The 21,035-nt window shown below is 36.9% G+C and overlaps 3 protein-coding genes across 4 annotated transcripts; 1 reads left to right on the forward strand and 2 right to left on the reverse strand.

Moving 5' to 3' along the window:
- Positions 1-252: 252 nt before the first annotated feature.
- On the reverse strand, positions 253-6,108 carry LOC146157470 (eukaryotic initiation factor 4A-I-like). The gene is made up of 10 exons (XM_083388460.1): positions 6,048-6,108; positions 4,287-4,422; positions 3,530-3,662; positions 3,022-3,161; positions 2,677-2,845; positions 2,527-2,614; positions 1,850-2,153; positions 1,619-1,788; positions 998-1,148; positions 253-930 (listed from the first exon to the last, which is right to left on the reverse strand). Exons 1-9 carry the CDS (start codon positions 6,062-6,064, stop codon positions 1,004-1,006), a joined length of 1,302 nt encoding a protein of 433 aa, XP_083244586.1. The 5' UTR covers positions 6,065-6,108; the 3' UTR covers positions 253-930; positions 998-1,003.
- Positions 6,109-8,508: 2,400 nt separating this feature from the next.
- Positions 8,509-10,106, forward strand: LOC146157471 (uncharacterized). Its single transcript, XM_083388222.1, has 2 exons — positions 8,509-9,337; positions 9,760-10,106. Exons 1-2 carry the CDS (start codon positions 8,509-8,511, stop codon positions 10,104-10,106), a joined length of 1,176 nt encoding a protein of 391 aa, XP_083244348.1.
- Positions 10,107-10,939: 833 nt separating this feature from the next.
- LOC146157472 (uncharacterized) lies at positions 10,940-15,417 on the reverse strand. 2 transcript variants are annotated; one of them, XM_083387458.1, is made up of 4 exons: positions 14,749-15,417; positions 13,903-13,982; positions 13,468-13,524; positions 10,940-12,529 (listed from the first exon to the last, which is right to left on the reverse strand). In XM_083387458.1, the coding sequence occupies exons 1-4, from the start codon at positions 15,284-15,286 to the stop codon at positions 12,035-12,037; spliced, it is 1,170 nt and encodes a 389-aa protein (XP_083243584.1). In that variant the 5' UTR covers positions 15,287-15,417; the 3' UTR covers positions 10,940-12,034. The 2 variants fall into 2 exon arrangements, with proteins under 2 accessions (XP_083243584.1, XP_083243583.1); XM_083387457.1 differs by having other exon boundaries at positions 13,855-13,982.
- Positions 15,418-21,035: the final 5,618 nt, after the last annotated feature.

The following is a 21,035-nucleotide window of genomic DNA, read 5'->3' on the forward strand; positions in this document are numbered from 1 at the left end:
CATAATTATGGTGCCACTTTATGTAACCCCAAAAAAGGACTATTTCAGTGGTGATTAAGAGGGCAATTACAAAGTTCGCAGCAAGCGCATCAGAGGTTCATTTGAACAACAACATAATGTGTTCAGAGTTGGATTGTTTCAGCATCATTTGCGCTTGCTGCTCACCAGTTAAAATTTTATAGCCAATAAGTATCATTGACCAAAAAAGATTCAAGGATTTTGCTTTATATTTATAGTACTTATCACCGTAAACTCGTTATAATTACACTTTATTGTCCAAAACCTTAGACACAAAAAACATCCTTTTCAAAATTTGCAAAACAATAGTTAACCAAAAAGCAGAAAGAAGCAAACCGCTGTAGACAAGTGTTAGAAAAAGAAAGGGCGCAAGTAATTGACCGGCGCCATTTAGTTATAATTATGAATCGAATTTGCCGCCAAGCAAGGTCAGTTTGGGAATTAGGAATACAAAGCATGGTTGCACGTCGTCTTTGAAACACTTTACAGTTACAGCTTCCAGTGATGTTTAAATAAATACAAACACACACCACCGGGCGATTCAAGGCCCAAAAACACATAACAATTGTTCGTAAATGTATATGGTAACAATGTAGTGAGAAGGGCACAGAAAAAGCCTGCAGCACAAGAGGCCTCCCACCCGAAAGCACGGGAGGAAAAGTAGATCTTTCGCTCCTTTTCAATGTTAAACATACATTTATATACGAAGAAACTAACAAAAAGAAACAAATTGACTAGGTTGACAGCAGCAGAAAGAGCGCAGTCGAGAAGGTTTCACACTTAATATAAAGGTCGTTACTTTTTTAGAGGCAATTTTTCTTGACTCACATAAAACGTATTCAGAAATAATCAGCTTTAGAATCGGAAGGATGCAACAGTGTGAGGCTCACTGTTGCAAAACGAAGAGTTGAACTGAAAAACAGAAATGGATGTAACAAGGTGCAAATTAACAAAACCTACACAATAGCACTTAACATACCTTGTACTAAAATAGATCTGCCACGTTCATGGGCATTTCATCAATTGTCGTGCTGTAAAACTTTTCTATATCTTGGAGAGTTCTCTTGTCATCATCGGTAACGAAATTAATAGCAACACCTTTTCGGCCGAATCTGCCACCACGTCCAATACTAGAAACAAAATGCTATTATGCTGAATCTACTCATTGTCAGTAATAAAAAATCATTCAAGCAACAGAGTAAATGTTAGAGCTAAATAACAATATCCAGAAATAATTTAAAGTTAAAAACCTTTTAGTATGATAAAGTAGTCAAATAACATCAAGGTTTAAGGTAGAAAACGTATAAGCGACATTTAATGTTGCAAAGTGCAAATCCTTTCATTTAACATCTACAAACAGTTGCACTACATATCAAGAAATATGTACACCAACATCTTGAGGCATGGATGATTAGACATTAAGAAAGAGGTCACATCCAGTCTCACCCACAATGTTGGGGCGTAATGTATTATCTTGTTCCATGTATTTCTCCATTGTATCACAGTTCTTTAGCAATATATTAAAAATATATTGCTGCAAAACTTTACAAAGGTGCTTTAAATGGAACGATTAAGACCAAGACAAATGGGAGGTAATTACCGGTGAATATAACTTTCACGATTGGATGGAAGGTCGTAGTTTATAACTAAAGACACTTGCTGAACATCAATTCCTCTTGCCAAGATGTCAGTAGTAATTAAAACTCTAGAAGAACCAGAGCGGAATTCCTTCATGATTAGGTCTCTGCCACCTTGCTCCATATCTCCATGCTGCATTTTTAATATAAAGATTTGCATATTTTAATATTACACCTATCTCAAATATACTTACCAAGGATGAAACGGTGAAATCCCTATCATGTAGACTACTAGTGAGCCAGTCTACTTTCCTCTTTGTATTTGCAAAAATCACAGCTTGGGTGATTGTTAAAGTTTCATACAAGTCACATAATGTGTCCAACTTCCATTCTTCCTTTTCAACGAGGACAAAAAATTGCCGAATTCCCTCCAATGTGAGTTCTTCTTTTTTCACCAAAATCCTAATGGGATCTGGCATAAATCTTGTAGTAACATCCAACACTTCTGTGGGCATTGTTGCAGAGAGGAGAACAACTTGGATATCTGGCGGCATCAACCTTTAGATTTTTTTGATATTTAGTTTAGGGATCGAACGATATCACTTCTTTTTGGAACAATACAGATACCATTTTTTTTTTATATACCGCCGGGGAATTGTTCAAAACTTGAATAATTTAAAAATCAAATCCTAAAAATCGTTTAGTTTACATTTCCCTTATTAAAAATTAAACTATTATTTTGGACATTAAATTGGCGTGATGCCAAAACCCCAATTTTTTTGATCAAAAAAAGGGTTAATTGTTTGTTCTACAGGAAAAATTATATTGTATTAAGTATTAAAATATTGGACTACATTTATTGTAACCGATATATTGGTCTATGGTCTCTCTAATAGTCAGCTGTGTATACAAGAACCAGTTTAACACCCACCTGAAGATGTCGTAAATTTGGTCCTTGAAACCACGAGACAACATCTCATCAGCTTCATCCAAAACGAACATCTTTACAGCACCAGGCTCTACACAAAAAAGTTTTTACTAAAGTGCATAATGCAAAAATAAAAGAACAAAAAAGGCTTACTCAAAGCTTTTCGGTTGATCATATCAAAAACTCGTCCTGGTGTTCCGACCACAACTTGCGGAGTGTTCCTTTCTAGAAGTTGCATCTCGCTTCTGACATTAGTTCCACCAATGCAAGCATGGCAATTAACTTTTTCAAAATCCCCAAGAGCCATAACAACTTTTTGGATCTAACAAACAAAGTAAAGTTTAATACTTTGTAGAATCAAATTGCTTACCGAATAAAGTTTTACTGTTAGGCTTAATCAGAATAGCTCAAATATCTCACCACACAAATGTCTGCGTTGGATTTTCAATTCATCATTTTTAAGTGGGTCAAGTATGCAATAAAAACAGTTGTGTTTACCTGCATTGCCAATTCCCTTGTTGGGGCAATAACTAGAGCCTGGGTCTCTTTTTTGCAAGGATCAACCTTCTGTAAAATTGATATAGCAAATGTGGCTGTCTTTCCAGTTCCAGACTGGGCTTGAGCAATTACATCATTGCCTGAAAAAGTTATCATTGTGAGCTTTGTTTGTCAAGTCTAATACACCCCTCTTTTTCTAAAACCACAAAAATTTGAGATGCCCAAAATAGGTAACATCAATGATGTCATTAATAAAATTAAAAATGTGTAAGAAATTATTGTTCTTTATATAATAGTGAAGCTACTAAGTTACATTAACAGAACTATATTATGTTATGCTTTATCTTGAGGCAGTTGTATTGATTAAATATACACTGCCTCACCCACAATAAAGCATGCTTTGATTTCGTTCCCATTGACGATCCACTGCATCACAGTCCCAATAAATGAAACTTATACAATGGTGCTTTTTTAAGGAACTTTAATACTTTCTACATAAAAACAATACCTTCAATGCATGGTTTAATGGCTCTTTGCTGGATCGCAGATGGCTTCTCAAAACCATAGGCATAGATTCCTCTCAGCAAAGTTTCTTTCAAGTCCATATCATCGAAAGAATCATAAATTTTGTTGCAGTTGGACTAAACAAAAATATATTGCACATGTTAATTAAACAATATCTCCATTATTATTTAATACCAAGGCAAACAAAACATTGTTTTCAAAGATTTAAAATACCTACCTATCATACACACAAAAGTAGAGGTTTGAAACGAAATAATGGTTGATCAATAATTATCAGTAAATTTCAGCTTGTTTGGCTGCAAGCTTTTGAGATAAAGCTTCTATTTAACCCCTTATACGAAGTCCACAGACCCATGGAGCCCAGTGCAATCCATGGCTTGTGCCCACCAAAGATTAGCGCCAAAATTATTTTTATCCAAAATCCTATGCCAAGAAATGACGATTTTTCTTTGTGAATTCACTAGGCTGGTGATATTTCACGCCAAATGAAAGCCACTGACATGGTTTGGGCAGCATTCTATACCAAACAACTTTGGTTGGATTGGAAGGCAGTAGAATGCAATTGGGCCAGAAGAACCTTTGATTTAAATAATGGACAAGTTCCTAATCTACCACTTGATATATAAGGTTCATATAATCAAAAAAACCCTCTTAATATTTATTATAATGTAGTTCACCCATATGGTTAATAGAATTTTACATGCTAAAACATATAACAAACCCGTAAAGTTCATTTATACCTCGATGAGTCGTTCTATATCTTCTCCAGTACTGTCCACTTGTCCGTTTGAACTTTCCTGTTGTTGTTGTTTGTTGTAGCTGCCACCGCCAGTAGCATAGGAGTCCGCTCCATATTGCTTTGAATAGCTTTCTGATCTGAAATCATAGTGTGTTGACTAAGAAACGCTTGTAGAAATCAACGGCCCACTGAATTTACCACAAGAAATGATGTTTACTCATATTGTCCCTATTTTATGCAATTTTTTTTAAATATACAGACATCTCTTAAATTTCTTGCAAGTTTATTACATTGCCGAAACTAGAAAAATAAAAATAAAGTTCAATTTTTGAAAATCGCGGGCTAAAACAAAACTTAGAAATGTCTCTGCGGGCCACACAAATGTTAACTAAAAATTGTGTTAATAAAATGTTAGGGCAACTGTCAATCAGGCAGGCCACGATAATTTTTGCACTTAAAAACGTTTTAATTATATTTACAGAGGCAGTCAAGTGTTGACGCAAAGCGCGAAATCCATACTACTAATGAAAAAGTGTAATAAAACTACTTTGAGGGAACGCAATAACATCTAAAGTTAATCTAGCTCGGTGTTTTTTAACCTTTTAAGTTGTGGCAGACCTGGTGAGTGAAGCAAGTGCGATTTTTTTGGTGTATCGGTATTTCTTTTAAATTTCTTGGAAGTTTTTATTGCAATGCCGAAAATAAAAAAAATGTTAAAAAATAGATGTCCAATATTTTTAATACGTTTTCCGTGAAGCACTTGGCTGCCTTCCACGGGGCAACCGTAAAGCGCTGATCTAGGTAGAATGATGATTCTCGCGAAGCGCAAAATTTTTTTGCACTTATGTAGTTAAAATAGTCAAAAAGTATGTGAAATGGACTCGTGCCTAATTTGTCACCAAAGCAATGCACAATATTTAGGTTAGGGTGGGAGTTAGCGTTTGGGTAAGTCCAAGGACTGTTACTGTTATACTTAATGTTGCACTGAATATGTTAAAAATGGAAATCACCTTGACCCCTGCAAGATAAATGTGTTATACTTAGATTTAATAATAGTACCTTACCTACCCACACTGTCATCCTTACCCAAATAATGTGTTGTGATAGGATTCTAGACCAACACCAAGATATTATATATCAAAATTTAGTTATTAATAGTTGTGTTTGTACAATAGAGTCCTGATTACTACTGAACATACGCGACTGGCAGCACATAAATATGAAACAATATAGCGGTAATCTACTTACTTAAGGGTCTATTTTTTTATAAAGGTGAAGACAACAGTTTAAAAAATCCATTAGGAAGTTTCTTTGAATTATAAAATTGTAAGCTATTAGGAAACCGGGTTTTTAAACTGGGAATGGTGGGACCCTTAGGGGTACGTGGACTAATTTCAGGGGTCCATGAAGCTCTAATTAAAATCTTGAAACATTCTTTTTAAGGAGTAAAAAAACGCTTTCGCGCCTTCAGTTTCACATTTTTTGTACCTAAAACAGCAAATTTCCTAAATGTACTTGTTTTTTGACGTTAATTTATGTCGTCATCTGTAAGAATTCCACCGAGGTCGGCGTTTAAAGAGTTTTAAGAAACAGAGCAATAGGACTAGCTTAAGTCTTTTTTCGCCATTAAATCATTAGAATTACTTGTATATTTTCCAGATCGATATAACTATCACAATTATAATGTTTACCATTTAATAATAATCACAAAACTCCGTCATAGAGCTAATCAATACAAGAATAAAGAACTATTAAAACTTACCTGTCGTTGTAAGACATGTTTTTCGTAAAAGAAGTGAAGTTTCACGCAAGGCTGTGGGCACGTTGTTTAGGCGGAGGAATATAAAATTTATTGCGTACTCAATTTACATTTGCTCATTTTACTTTGTTATAAAGTAATCATTAATAGTATTAAACAAAATAAGGCTAGTATTAATCGTTAATGATGAATTAAAAATAAATTATAGTTATCATTTTAGTATTCGCGGGAAAATATTTAGCGGAAGGATATTCATATAGTTATTGCGAAATCACCATCGCGTCGCTCCTGACATGCGTCATATGGTCTCATCGAAATCATATTAAGCATTTTATTAAAGAAAAAAAATTTGTGCCATGTTTTAGAAACACCGTGGTTCAACAACAGGCCAACAGGCAAATTGTTGACCGCCGACCATTTTAGTGAGCTACAACAAATTAAAAACAAAGAAATAAAGTGTAATATATAGCCTATATATATATTTTATTGGCAGGCGATTGCACACTTTACTGCGTTTATTTCCTTTTTATATTGCTTCTATGAGTGGTTACCCGTGAAGTAGATTTTGGGTTTTCCTGGCCATATCCTCCTAAAATTATTTTATTTTTGTGCAACTTTTAACCTGCTTCGCGCGATCTTTTTGTGGTTTTCTAAAAAAAATTATGGCCCAACTGAAATACTTTTAGGTTGCGTTGCAAATTAAAACTTTGGTCCATTTAAATCAAATAAAAGCATTTTTTTTGCTTTTCCTCGATTAACACATAACTTCAGTTGAATGTTTTTCGATTACTTGTTTGGTGACGTAATGTGTCCCTCCCAAACAAAAATCTTGGATCAGCCCTTGATCCTTGGTGCGCTCGTTATCTTGTGGTTGCCAGGTGGAGAAGTGCTAGCTAAAAATATTTGTTTCTTTTGAATTTATTTTTTAGGGTTAAAATTATTAAATTGCGAAACAAAAGCTTAAAATTTAGATAGGGTATTTGTTTAAATAGCTTTAAAAGTTGTGAAATTATGACTTTATATTACTATCACACTTTCATTGCAACATTTTTCAATAGTATGCGGCAATATTTATTACAATTCATTTCTAAATCACCATATTTATAGACCTATGAGGTAGCGAGACTAAAATGTGCATAAACTGATGGTAGCTGATAAATACAAATCAAGCATGGTTAGGAGCAGAGACGCCGAAGCGATTTCAGGGCAAGTGGTACGACATTTTTGGTAAGGGCAACATAGACCGCAGGCAAGCGTAGCAGCCGAAATATTTGGGGTCAGGGTGTACTCCCCCGGAAAAACGGCCACGCCCTCTAGATTGGCTTAAAAGGGTACCAAAAATGTTTTAACAAATGTCAACCACGTCATTTTACGATTTTTTTTGCATTTTTCCGTAGCTCAAGCCCTACTCCTGTCTGTCGCATAATATTTAACGTTGTGAAAATGAAAGCAATATATCATTTTTCATGAAAGGGTCACTTTTGCCCCCCCCCCCCCCTTGCCCCCCTCTCCGCGTCCCTGGTTAGGAGTTAACCGATTTGGAAACTATTTCGAGGCTTCTAACAATTACCCTAGAGAAAATATAAATTTTGTTATTTTTTTAGCTTATCCAATAAACACGAAATGCAGACAGTTTCGTAATTTAAGATTTTGATATTAATTTTAAATGGGCTTGTAGGCTATCGTTTTCATAGTCAGTTGTTGCTTGGATATTTAAAACGCCTGAAAGCGACTTAAGTTGTTTTTTAATGAATAGACGAAGTATTTTTGGTATTTAGTTTTACTGGTTAATCTATTAAGTGGCTTATGTTGTTTGGATAGCGTTGCAAAAATAGCCGAAGGCAGATTTTGGAGAAGTCGTTATTTGACTCGCTAGTTAAACGTTTACAATGAAAAGGATCAGGCCTATCATTTTTTAACATTATAGGAAAGTTTGATAAGCTACGGATCAATTGGTACTATGGATTTATTTGTGTCATTTAAAAATAAATCAAAGGCACGACTTTGGATGGGAATAGCAATATTTGGAGGTAAAATGTAGATCAAAATGGTAAAATGTAAATGTAGATAGATCAGCTACATTAAACGTATAAGTAAACTAATTTTTAATCCTAATATAAGTTGACAAAACTATAATAACGTGTATTGAACAGGCTAAACATTCGACAATAAAAGGAAGAATATAATCGTAATAATTGTTTAATGATAACACACTTTTTCGTAAAATGTATAGCTACTAATATAGGCTATATTTCTTTAATTGACAGGCGCGACGATTTGGGCGTTGTTTACAACACAAGTTTCAGATTACTCTTTGCCAATGCCACGGCGTCCAGACGACCATCTTTTTTATGCAAGGAGAGATAAAGAAAACACAGAACCATCTAGGTATTTTGACTGCGAAAAAACGAACACCTATATAGACTGTAAGGTGCTTGGAGAACGAGCGAACGAAAATGGAGAAATGACGGCGGACGAATTCACCTGGAGACGAATGAATCCGGCAATTGCTTCAGTCGACGATTCTACACTGCTGTACATCGAGCGACAAAGTAAGTTGGTGCGAGAATCAAGGACTGGTGAAGCAGGAAGACGTGAGATGTTCTGGATTAAAACCAACAGGCTGATTTTAAGCTTGTTGGGACGAACTGAAAACGGATGCTACTTTATAAGGGATCTAACGCAACAGAATTTGGACCCTTTTCAGTCGGTTGTCTCTTCATCGAACCGCGTATCACCGCTTTGCGATTGCGAGTTGCCAGTCGATTACAGCGACGGAGGCCACGGCTACCACGACCCTCGTTTGTTCTACTTCAAAAATGATCTTTACATGTTGTTCAACAGCAGAGAAAAGGCGTCGATGCCTAACCTTAACTGCAGCAACCAAAGCCATCGTTCACTTTACTTGGGAAGCGTTGCCTTTCCGAACGTCTCTAGCGGTGCATCGTTTTCGATAAATGAAGTGGTTAGATTGCGGATCAATGAAAATGTCACACAAGAACAGTCACAACGCCAACAGCTGAAGCAACAGCAGATCGAACGCAATTGGTCTCCCATCATATTTGACAGCGTCCTGTATTTCTCGTACAAGTTCTATCCTGCCCACGTGCTGTTGAAATGTGACGAACGGGTCGGAACTTGTTCAACAGCCTTTATAACGAATTCGACAGGAGTCTTTGGGCATTTGAGGCGCTGGTGCAATGGAGATGCACCAGTGAAAGACATCTCTTCAAAGCCTCATGGCGGTACTCCAAGCCTACTGCTTCAATCATCAAAAGGGAGATTTTATCTGGGTAGGCTACTCATTTTATATCTGTATTATTAAAATGTTGTAAACAAGCCATTTTGAAATGACCCAAGTCCGAGTCTGGTCATCTGAAAAATAACTTAAAGTCACGTATTTTGCATGACTAGCAAGTCCCAGTCCAAGGCCTGTTATTGACATAAAAATACAACGTTAAACCTAAAAAAGTCTCCCTTCCAATTTTGAGCAATAACTCTCCTAAAAATAATAAAAGCACAGCAAGCAAATTGTTTTACGTGCAACAATTTTGATAAATAGGCCAATTTTATTAAAAATTGTTTAGTGAAAACAGTTAATTTTGACCCGAGGCATTTGACAAAATTATGTCCAAGTCAAGTCATTTGAAAACAGTGACCTAAGTACACTTAAGTCAAGTCACAGTATTGATAACTAATGTACGTTTGTTTTTAGGCGTTTTTCACTGTTATGTTCAAAGCAACCGTGGAATTAAAACGTACTACAATTTCCCTTACAAAGTCGAGCCGTTACCGCCATTTAAGATCATGGAAGTGGCAACCAAGCCTTTACCACTACTAGGCACTCTTCCGGAAAGATTTCGAAAAGTTTCAGTTGAAGGGCCGCACTACTACCGAAGCAACTACAGGCCAGATCATAATATTGCATTTGTGAGTGATATGGTTGCTCTGCACGAATTACAAGGTGAAGCGACCACCCTGGTGATGTCGTATGGCAGAAATGACGCCGAAGCTCGATTGTTTCAAATCGAGCTCGAAACATTGGAGAGAGACTATTTTTAAAGAAAATTACAACAACAAAAAGTTGTTTTAATTGACCTAAAATTTCTTGCAAAATATTACGTTAATACTGTTGTTGTGGTTACGAATATAACAAGCAAACCCTAATTTTGCTGGCAACTCATCCTATTGTTATATAAGCTATTGATAGCACGATAATAGAGTACTAATAACGCACTGCATCTAAATCGCATATATTTAGTTACTCTATACCAGGTGTTAACTTTTTTTTAATTCGCGTGGACCACGGTAGGCAAGACATTTTTAGAGATGACGTCATAAATTGACGTCAAAGTACAAATAAACTTCAGTAATCTGCTGATTGCGGTCAAAAAACTCTTTTCTTTAAAAAATTGTTTGCTACTTAACACTAAAATTTCAATCAAACCTTTATGAATTCTCTAAATCTAGTTCACGGACCCCCAAGGGGTCCGTAGACCCCAGTTTAAGAACCCCTGCTCTACACTAATAACTTCGCATTTAAATCATTAGGTATTTTTAGAAAAAAATATTTTGTAAATTTTAGCGTGAATAAAGTTGTATTTAAGCACATCGGACGGAACATAAACGCATAGTACAATATAAGGCGGTAGCACTACAAACATATATAACTCCCATACAGGCTCAATAAAAACGACGCTTAACGTAAAAGCTAACAATTAGTCAGTCGGTTTTATCCCCACATTGTAATTCCAATACTAACAATGTTTCCTCAACGGATAACATAGAGGAACTTAAAGATAAAAGATAAAGCCGAACAAAAGGTGAAAATCACTTATTTGAAATCAAATATGATAAACATTGAAATGCATTGGATAAATTCGAAAAAGCTTAATCAGGATTATAGAGCAAGCAAATGCAGACTAGAAACCAGCTTTCCTAAGGTGAGGTTCGAACTCACGACCTCCGACGATAACGGGACCGTGAAATATATTCAATAATACACTGTCACATTTGTATCGACAAATCTCCGGGCTAAATAATGTTGTTAACGCCCCTTATACCGTTTGTTAAGAAATAAAAAAAGAACCATCTACGCCAAACCCAGAAAAAGTGATTAAAAAGGAAATAATGTAGATTAATTATCATCGAGAAGAAGTGTTTTTCTTACAAGCATCAAAAATTGTAACACACAAATATATATTATACATACATATATATTTAAAGGGGCGACATGTAAAATAAAAATAATAACTTCTATGCAGATGCCCTAAAGCATTGGTTCTTGAACTGTAGATTGAAACGTAGTCATTTGATGGATATCATTTTAACAATAAAATAGGATGCTATTTTTGACTGCTTGATAGCAAACACAGAGAATTAATTTTTCTGTTATACCATTTTAAATTTAAACGTTAATTATCGCATGATTTTTGTGTTGTTTTGTTAGGAATTCCAGGTTATAACTTGCTTCAAACAAAATAAGGCTGTTTTAAATTTGTTCTTTACAGAGATATAATATAACGTAATAGTATATAACTACTGAGCCTATAACACGGGGAGTCGCTGTCATAACCGCGGTAGAGCAACGACACCCTACTTCATAGAAGGACTTAAGCGTTAAACCAGAGATTTTCAAACTGTGCTTTGGAAAGCTCTGGTGCGTTGTTTCAACTCTCCAAGGGCGTCGCACAATCATTACGTTTCTTATCCAAACTTAATTGCGGTAAAATGCTGAGAGATATTATAATCCCCTGGCATTTATATTCAAAATTAATATTACGAACGAAAAAATTCAGCAATTGATTATGTTTTTCTAAAACAAGTAACAAAATAAATTGCCTTGTAGTAATTTTAGTGAAAATTGCCAGTGGCCAATTAACTCTATTTCAACCTACAACGTCATAGATGACGTCATACCCGACAAAGGTTGGCCGCAAGAAAAGGTTCGTATTTTAACTGAAGGAAAAAAAACACAGGACGACTAAATGTCAGAGCAGGACGCACACTTTCGAGGGCTTCTTTTGCACCGGCTGCACAGCGCTGCTCGGCCTTAACGAAGTCCTGCTCTGTGCGGTTCTGTTGCCCGCTGACAGTCCGTTCTTCTCCAGCGCCGAATCTTCTTCGCGAGCCAGGAGAGCTTTCTGCTCCAGCTCCAGCTTCAAAGCGGCAACACTTGCCTCCAGCTGACTCACTTCTCCTTGTCGGAGCGCTGCCTCCTTTTCGCGTCTTGTTTCCAGCGTCTTTATTTGATCCCCGAGCTCCCCCTGTTGTGTCTTTGCCTCCTCCAGAGCGCCTTCTCGCTCTTCAAGCTTCCTGCGAAGATCTTCGTTTTCCTGCTTCTTGGCTTCAAGCTCGCTTTGGAAGCGATCTGCATCACGAACGTTTTCGTATTGCTCCAGCTTGGCGCGTAGCTCTTGCAGCTCTGCTTGACAGGATTCCAGTTCTTCGTTTTTGACTTCGGTCACCGGCTGCATTTGCTCTTCCTGGTCACAAAAAATAAAGCCCTAGGTCAGTTGTTCTCAACCGGGGTGCCCATGGCGCCCTGGTGTGCCATTTCTAATGATCAAGGGTGCTGACAGGTATTTGAGAAATTTATTTACACATAGCTCACCAGTAAGTACGTTTTTACCGTTAAGATAGCAGCCCAGACTCAATCAGTGACTGAGTGCGTCTAGCGCCAAACTTCAAGGTTTTGCGTTTTACGTTAAGCGTCAGTGGTGGCCCACAAAAATGAACGCACGACGCAAGCGATTGAGAAGGCCTATAGTGGTTCTCACCCGGGTCTCCGCGGCACCATAAAGTGCAATTTGTAAAGCTCACGGGTGCCGATACTTATTTGAGAATTTTAAGAATCTGACTTTTGCTCAATTGGTAAGCTTCTTGATACAACTATTTGTGTACGATGAGAGACCATTATTAAATGTCATTTTCCTACATGTTTTGCAGATTATGTTGCTCAGGCTCAATTTATAGTGACATTTAACCAAATTATTTAACGAAAATTCCAGTCGGGTTGCCGAAAATCTATTTATTATTCGTGTATCTTTATTTTCATTGCGTTTTTAGTCTATTATCATGTTTTAATATTTTATTGTTTACTTTTATTGGTTTGTTGAAGGCTGCGCTCTGATTTTATTTATTTATTTGTACTCTTACAGGAACTGATGATGCCATTTGGCGAAATATATTTTTCTTTAAAAAAAACGTCTGATCCTGTTTTTACTCATGTTTTTAACTATGAGTTTTACTTCTTAAACAAAAAACAACCGTGTATATTTTTTTGGATCGATTCGCAACTCGTTCAATTAGTTTTAGTAGTTGTTTGGGGAACACGCTGTGAACGGATGATGCAGAAGTCGTCGGCCCTTTTAAGTTTCCCAATTACGTGAATAACGCTGTCAAAATAGATTTGTGTACTTACGTTTGTTTGGTTGGCAGAGCTCTCGGTTTTATCCTTTAATGGAGTGTCATTGTCGCTCTGTTCATAAAAATAAATAGGAGTAAACCAACTTTGGAAGCAGTATGTATTTTATAGGACACAAGATAATGTTTTTGAAAACCTTAACAAACAAAGCTTGTCAATTAACTGAAGATGAAAACAAGCTCGTACGAAACGTTTTAATCAAGATCATGTACTCGACAAATTAGGCTGTAAAGTAGAATCGATTATAAAACTTGTTAACATATAATTAAAACAAAAGATGTGCTTAGTGTCTTAATGGCAGGATTTTTTTATCTTGTAAGTAGAAAGCGTATTAACGCATTATAAGCATTGGGATTATAAATTTTTTATTAGGTTTAAGTTCACCTCAGTGACAGTGTGCAAGAACTGTGCCGTGCCAGTCGTTTCACTTACGGCAACAGAAGTGTCGAACGATTTCGTGACCGACTCAAACTCAGCATGGCTGGACGATGACGACTTTACGGATATCGTATCTAAAAACATAAAGAAACAACACTTAAGAGCAGAAAACTGAAATAACCTGAAAAACTCAAAAGCTGTTTATGGAAATTGAACTCGACGTTTTTAGTGGGGTTAAAATAAAATATTGTGTTGTACATGGAGTGATTTTGTACAGTGAGGTTACTTAAGCAAAACATTAAATAAAGGTTAGGCTTTTTACTACAAAAAATACCATAAAGCCTGCGCTAAAGCAGTCGAAAAGTCATTGTTTTTTTTCACAAAATGAGGTAAATGACTGAAGTGCAGATCTTTCTGGTTAACAACATGGTTTGAGTAAATATAAAAAGGGCTGCTGTGAGATACAGAGGCAAAACTTTTCCAAATATGATTCACGCGTTCCCTGAGAAAAAAGTTGTGTTGGCCATTATTTAATTTCAAAACTGAAATAAACCTCACTGCAACTGTTAACATGCTAAGAGTTAAAAACTTTTTAATATTTGACAGATGCACACACATATGCGTTAAACAACTGTTATCTATACCTACTGTAAAGCTGCTTTTTGACCAACGATTACCGCTTCCGTATCATTAGTACACCGAAAGCCATCGCATATTCACCGAATCTGTCGATCAATGATGCAAGCAAGGCAGGCTAGAAAAACAACTAGTCTGCAGTGAGGTTCGAAATCACAACCTCCGGCCACGGTCCACCTACCTCACTGCAGGCTACTTGTTTTTAATCGACAGATTTGGTGAGCTTGTCATGGCTTCCGGTGTATATTCGCTACATGTGTTCACCTGCTCTGTCGCTCCTGCTTTTTGCGTCGTCATTATCTGACTCGTGCTCCGACGACACGGATATGGTGAGCCTCTCAGTTTCCAGGATCGGTTTCAAGGAGGAATCGGGAACCACGTTGGATTCCTCCTCCACCACTTCGCTCGGCTCCAGCTCGATTTCTGGTAGTTCGCCAACGTCCACTTCTCCGGGAGAAATCTCCAAGGTAGGTCCAGGTGTTTCACCATCATCGTCATCATAAACGACCTCTTTATCTTCGTCTTCTGTTTCTTCTTTAACATTTTGAACACTATCTTCTTGTTGCTTTTCTTCTTTTGCATCCTGAAGACTACTCACGTCCTCTTCTTTATCCACCTCATGATCAGAGGCTTCTTCAATGTCTTCTTCTTCGGAAGAGGATGCGGCATCTTTTGTTAACTGCGTGGCCACAGCATTCACGTTGCTGCTTTGCCTGGCTATCACTGGAGCCGGCTTACCGAGCGATCCTTCTCCTGTATCTCCATCAAAATCCACAGGAGTTTGACCAGAATCCGCGGCCATGATTTAATCGCGTTTGAAACAGTGTTGTTACCTTCTGAACGAGTGCATATTGACCCTCAATTCATGTAAAAATCTTAGAACCCTATCACAACGTGGTATGCTGTTGATGCTGTTCTATATTACCAGTAGTCCACGTCTGAAAACAAAATACGTTACAAGCTTATTTTTGTAATATAGTCAAAAAACTAATAAATGTCCAGCATTGTGTGTATAATAAAAGTAAATAACGTTAACTGAACACAACTACAACCAGGACTATATAGTAACGGGCCTGTCTAACTTTGCGGTTAAAAAACATATGTGCTTTGGGAGGGTGAAGCTAAACCTAATACCGATGTCTAGCTTATATACAGCTTTAAGATCATCGCGTTGGCCTGTCTCGGCCACGTTAACATACTACACTGCAGCAGTCTGCACAAATAAACTTCATCGGTTTCGTTACAACTTAACGTATTTGGTGTCACACCGTAGATGACAGTTTTGTTAACCAACTATGCTACCGATGCCGTTTTTTTTATAAAAAAGCCCGAGTTGTAAGGAATATTTTTTTTTATTTCACATTGAATATAAAGCGAAAAGTGTCATTTAAGACAATAAAAAATAAGTAACTAAACCTTAAATTTTAATGAATTTTCTTCTGACGAATAAAAAATTAAAGTTTTGAAAATTGACAGCAAAACAGTTTCTAAATTAAATATTGTAATGGCTTAAGTCAATTAAATTTGTGTATGTTGTTGCGCTTATATTGTTTGGTAGTCGAAATAATCCTTAGGATCAGGCTGCTTTACCAACTTTATTGGTTAAACATTTTATTTTGATTCTAATGAGATGACTTAGACCAGGGGTTCTTAAACTTTTTTTACCACGGACCCCTAAACATTTTTTGGAGCTCGCGCGGACCACGCTAGGCCCAAATATTTTAAAAATGACGTCATAACTTTACGTCACAATACAAAATAGACTTAAATCTACTGATTTCGGTCCAAATATATAAAAGTGAAATGGAGTCTTATTACAGTCAGTGTAGAACCGTTCTATTTTTAATTAAATTGTTCTCTTTGATAAATTGATTTACTTCTAAAATATACACTAATATTTCAATTAGGCGTTGATGGATCCCCTAAAACTAGTTCACGGACCCCCAAGGGGTCCATGGACCCCAGTTTAAGAACCCCTGACTTAGACCTAGCTACGATAATGACTTGAACTAAAACTAGACTTTAGAAACTGATCACTTGTCTTAACCTTGTATTTTTGATATGACTTGACTTGTAACAATGTCATTTCAACGTGACTTGTTTACAACTGTCTGAATAGCTATAAAGTGGTCTGACAAAGACGACAAGGTGTGCCGAAGCTGGGCCGTGTTGTGCAAAGTATACAGCCGTCATTTCTCTGCACGTGCGCCTACAAAAGAACCTGTGGCTCCCGGTCACTTCATTGTACTCGATGAGCTTTTCGATCAAGTCAAGTGCGCAACTGAACAAACCACAATAACTGAGCATTGCCTGTGCGCAATAAACATAGACTCAGAGGTACGGTAATATATAAGGCTGCTCCATTATCTAAAAGCTTTAATTTTTTGCTAACACCTTTTTTTCATAGATTTTTGGAGAAGCTAATAACTTTCTAGGACATATTACTTTCCGGTTGTATACTATGCACCCCTCTTCAATTCTAATGAAGATTATTAAGTTTGCATAAACTTGTAGAGCCTTTAGTTGACCTTGCGCAAACTGGATATAATAATTGCTTCCCAGTTCCGGTAATCCCAGACGGGATGATCTGTGAATGCCAATAACGTGTATCTTTCAGCACATTAGCACGGCATGTTTCAACTCAGTCCTTTCAACCCTGGCTTTACTCGCGTCCGTACAAGGTTCTTATCAGTCGTTCGTGTGTAGGTTCGGTGGGTCGATGATAACCGTACACACAGATCTGTCGTATTGCCCTGGTTACAGTTGCCATGCAATGTAAACAGTCCCAGCATCGCCTATGCGATTTGTCGGCCAGCCTTGGCAATCAAAACATTGGCGAACACGCTGAAAACGCGACAAACTGTTGCTCCCTCCTCGACACAGAGACTCCAGGTTTTTGTGAATAACACAAAGGACGACCATTATAATACGATTAAGTTAGCACAATGCGGGATTAAAAGGAGATTTTTCCCTTTCCACTTCTCTCGTTATGTCCAGCGTCATCTAGTCCCAAGCGAAAATACAATCTTTTTTTTAAGAAAGTGGGATATTCTTATTTACCTACTAACATTTTTCATATCATAGTCGATCTTAATTTTATATTACGACCTGATTTTGTATTAAAACTATTTATGTTTCAAAAATATGTATAGAAGCAATCCATTCATAGAGCAGAGCATAGAGGTGGTTTTAATTCATCAGACTCGTTAAAAAAATTTCACCACATGCGATTCTACAACTTACAGTTGTCGGCCGTCGGATTCGGGACTCGGAGTGTCAATTCATACGTAGTCTCACTCGAGTCCCGAGTTTCTAAATTTAATGAGTCTCAAACGATTGGAAGCCTGCGTTGTATTTACGTTTTTTACGGTGTTATGTTCGCTCCGATTAGTTATTAATAATCATAATAATGTCCACCTAATTTAAATCTAGATTAAAAAGAGCTTTTACCAAGACTGGGTGACACATATGTTTTTAGTTCCTTGCCCTATTAATACAATAAAACGTCGTACCATTCCTAAAATGACAACAGAATGAACAGATCTAGAAAGCGTTTTTTTACCACCTTCCAAAACCCTATATAGCTAAAACAGGTCAAATTTATATTTCTAACTCTTCGGATTAAAACGAAATTTACACAAAACATGTTTGCTTTGGCACTATTTTGCAAACAAGGCTTATACTCTACTCGGTGAAGTGTTATAACAACTGCATTCGCTCGTGCCAAGTGAGAGGTCTCTCAGATTGTAGGCTACTTGTCGTTTTTGAAGTATCACAGTGCTTATGGCGCACCGCCCTCTTTATAATATAAATTTTGTTAAACTTACCTTTCGATGTAAATAATTTATTTTTAATACTAAAAATTCAATATTTTTTTATAGAAGTAGAACGGCTTTTGAAAAACTTTCCTTTTTAAAGGCGATTTACGTATGCCTTTGATGTACTTGACCTACAGCGATAAAGGAATTCGAATTACAAGCATAACCAATACAACTTCTCAAATTTACATTACGCTGGGAAAAAGCACCAAACAAGGCGATTAGCTGAAACACCTTTACAACCTGGACGCGTATGCATTTGCTATTCCGCGCCCGAATGCCATTGATTACATGTTTCTAAACAATGTTTAAGTTCCTTGCTTCGACAAAATTGTTCAAACCATTTGCATCCTTTTCGATAACCTGCTTTAATGCAACGTCATTTAAAAAATTTTTTTTAATAACGAACAAAATCCTGGAATTACACCTGCTGTGTGTAAAGGACTCAAGAATGTAACTCCACATGGTAGTTTTAGAGAAAATCAAGACAGATAACAAAGTAATTGCTCACTGAAACTTGCCTAATCCCTAACTCTTTCAATCCCATCGTTTTGCAATGTTAGATACTTAGAGATCGCAGCTTCTCTGTCTCAAAACCAACTTTTTTACACTCGTCTAATTGCTATCATTTACCACGCTCAACAGCGATAAAAACTGCGGAATTTATCGATCGGCTTCGACCAACTATACGTCCAAAACAACGTCCGCGAACAAGTCGCACTTTTGCCAGCGCCCTGCTCGCATATTCACGTCGCTCAAGTGGATATGCTTGGCTTATACTTGCGCTTTCGTCAATTCAACAAAAGCCGGTGGCGACGTACAGGCCTATACATTGCTCAGTGACTTGTCAGCAGTAAACAGGCTCGTGGTGAATGACGTTTGTCTCTTCGCCCTCCCTACGCGCCTGATTTCATCGGAAAGCGGTTTCACGCACCGGCGGGTCACCTACTCCTCTGTTTTTCAAGGCCAAGGAACCGTGAATGAGTAATGAGTTGGAAGCGTGTCGCCCGAGAATCGTCGAACGGGGACTTTTTTCCAGTGTTGTAATGACTTGACTTAAGAGCACTCAAGTCACTGTGTTTATATGATTTGACTTGACTTAAGTCTTTTAAAAAACGACTTGACTTGACTCTTAAGTCTTTTGAACAAATGACTTGACTTGACTTAAGTCTGTTGGACAAATGACTTGGGTTAAAATAAAGTGTTTTCATTAGGCATTTTTACTGTAAATTTTTTTACTATAAATTTTGCACATAAAACAATTTGCTTGCTATATGTTGCGTTTTGTGTTATTTTAGTTAAGTCAAATATTTCAATGGAGCTCTGGGAAACGGGGGTGGGCCTCCCTAGGTTAAGAATTACCTAATGACTCCTTGAGTAGTCCTAGCCTAGAACAAACCAGACACGGATACAGCTAGTTTATCACAGTGATGGTTGATAGAGCCACTAAGAACACATAAAAAGCAACAAATATATTATGTTAAAGAACTCTCACTCACAGCTTAAGATGTTCCGAAACTGACCATTAGGAATAAAAGTTTTTTTTTCGTTGAAGTCTCTGCCGAATTTTACGTAAATCTGTTCTATTAACCTTTTTAATACAACGGTTTGTTTTTAAGCTTTAAATTGATAAAAACCTAAAAAAGCGACAATACTGCGATTTTGCTAAACTTTGGCCATATTTTATTTGTTTTAATAAAATGGAAGAGCCAAAAAGTTTCCGAATGAACTTACGTGCAAACAATGCCAGCCTTGTATAAACTCTGAAATGTTTTATCGCACCCTGGTAGACCACGACATGACAAAAGTGACTCTGTTTCAAAACAGCAACAAAAGAGGGCTTTCGCTGGTATTTGAACAGATAAAGTTTGTTTGAACAGGAGTCGGAAGTGTTGATGTACCCTCGCGTTAAGAGATTACAGAAAGTTGTCATGTTACGAGTATAGGGGTTGAGCACAGTACCATAATTTCACGCTAACTGCTTTAGCGTTTTAATCGTCGACTTCGCGTTTCTGTGTACAAGCGAATTTTGACAACGCTTGTTCAAAAGCTTAGTATGTTTTTCCAAAACAGAATCTTGCCCACTAACATAAGACATAATACCGACGATAAAAGTTTAAAAGTTTGGAATGAATTTTACATTTTTAATATGTTCTGGATGTAATTTATTGATTTATTTTCCATTTTTAATAGTTTAAAGTGACAAAAATCTGTGAACAGCGTTAAATCACTCCAAAACTTATCCACACAAGTGGACTTTAAAACCACAAATAATGACATTTCAGACATTTTATTGGCTTAGACCTACGAGAGAATGATTTCTGTCGAAAGAAAAAGCAATCATTCTATTGTAACATGAAAGCAAACTATTTTGCTTCGGGCGTTGGGAATACTTTCAGACTAAACGATAAAGAAACATTACAATAATAATTGGCCCAACACACAAAAACACAACAGCAGAAACTATGTGCTTGGTTGTAGACACATTAGACTCCCAGCTGTGTAATTGTGTCGCGCGCAATTGTAGGCCTTTTGAGCTAAAAATAAAGCGAGCCAAATTCACAAAAGGTTAATATTAATATCCACGTCAATACAACGATGTACGACACCACAATTATCCAGAACAAACAGGGCTTTTCACCGGAAAGTAGAAATACTTCTCGTATGTGTTTTTTTGCTGTCCTCTTTCTCTGACAAACACCTGAGATCGAAATGCGACGATTTCCCCTCCTG

Source organism: Ascidiella aspersa, chromosome 4, assembly GCF_963924565.1.
Source record: "Ascidiella aspersa chromosome 4, kaAscAspe10.2, whole genome shotgun sequence".
In the NCBI taxonomy this organism is placed as follows: domain Eukaryota; kingdom Metazoa; phylum Chordata; class Ascidiacea; order Phlebobranchia; family Ascidiidae; genus Ascidiella; species Ascidiella aspersa.

Coding starts and splice junctions, on each gene's coding strand:
- LOC146157470 (XM_083388460.1), bottom strand. Junction 3,162..3,529: donor CATTAAACCATGCATTGAAG/GTATTGTTTTTA, acceptor TAACTTTTTCAG/GCAATGATGTAATTGCTCAA. Junction 1,149..1,618: donor CGTGAAAGTTATATTCACCG/GTAATTACCTCC, acceptor TTTTGTTTCTAG/TATTGGACGTGGTGGCAGAT.
- LOC146157472 (XM_083387457.1), bottom strand. CDS start 15,286: ATGGCCGCGGATTCTGGTCAAACTCCTGTGGATTTTGATGGAGATACA. Junction 13,525..13,854: donor TCTTGCACACTGTCACTGAG/GTGAACTTAAAC, acceptor TTTTATGAACAG/AGCGACAATGACACTCCATT. Junction 12,530..13,467: donor GCTCTGCCAACCAAACAAAC/GTAAGTACACAA, acceptor TTTTGTGACCAG/GAAGAGCAAATGCAGCCGGT.
- LOC146157471 (XM_083388222.1), top strand. CDS start 8,509: ATGACGGCGGACGAATTCACCTGGAGACGAATGAATCCGGCAATTGCT. Junction 9,338..9,759: donor AAAAGGGAGATTTTATCTGG/GTAGGCTACTCA, acceptor GTTTGTTTTTAG/GCGTTTTTCACTGTTATGTT.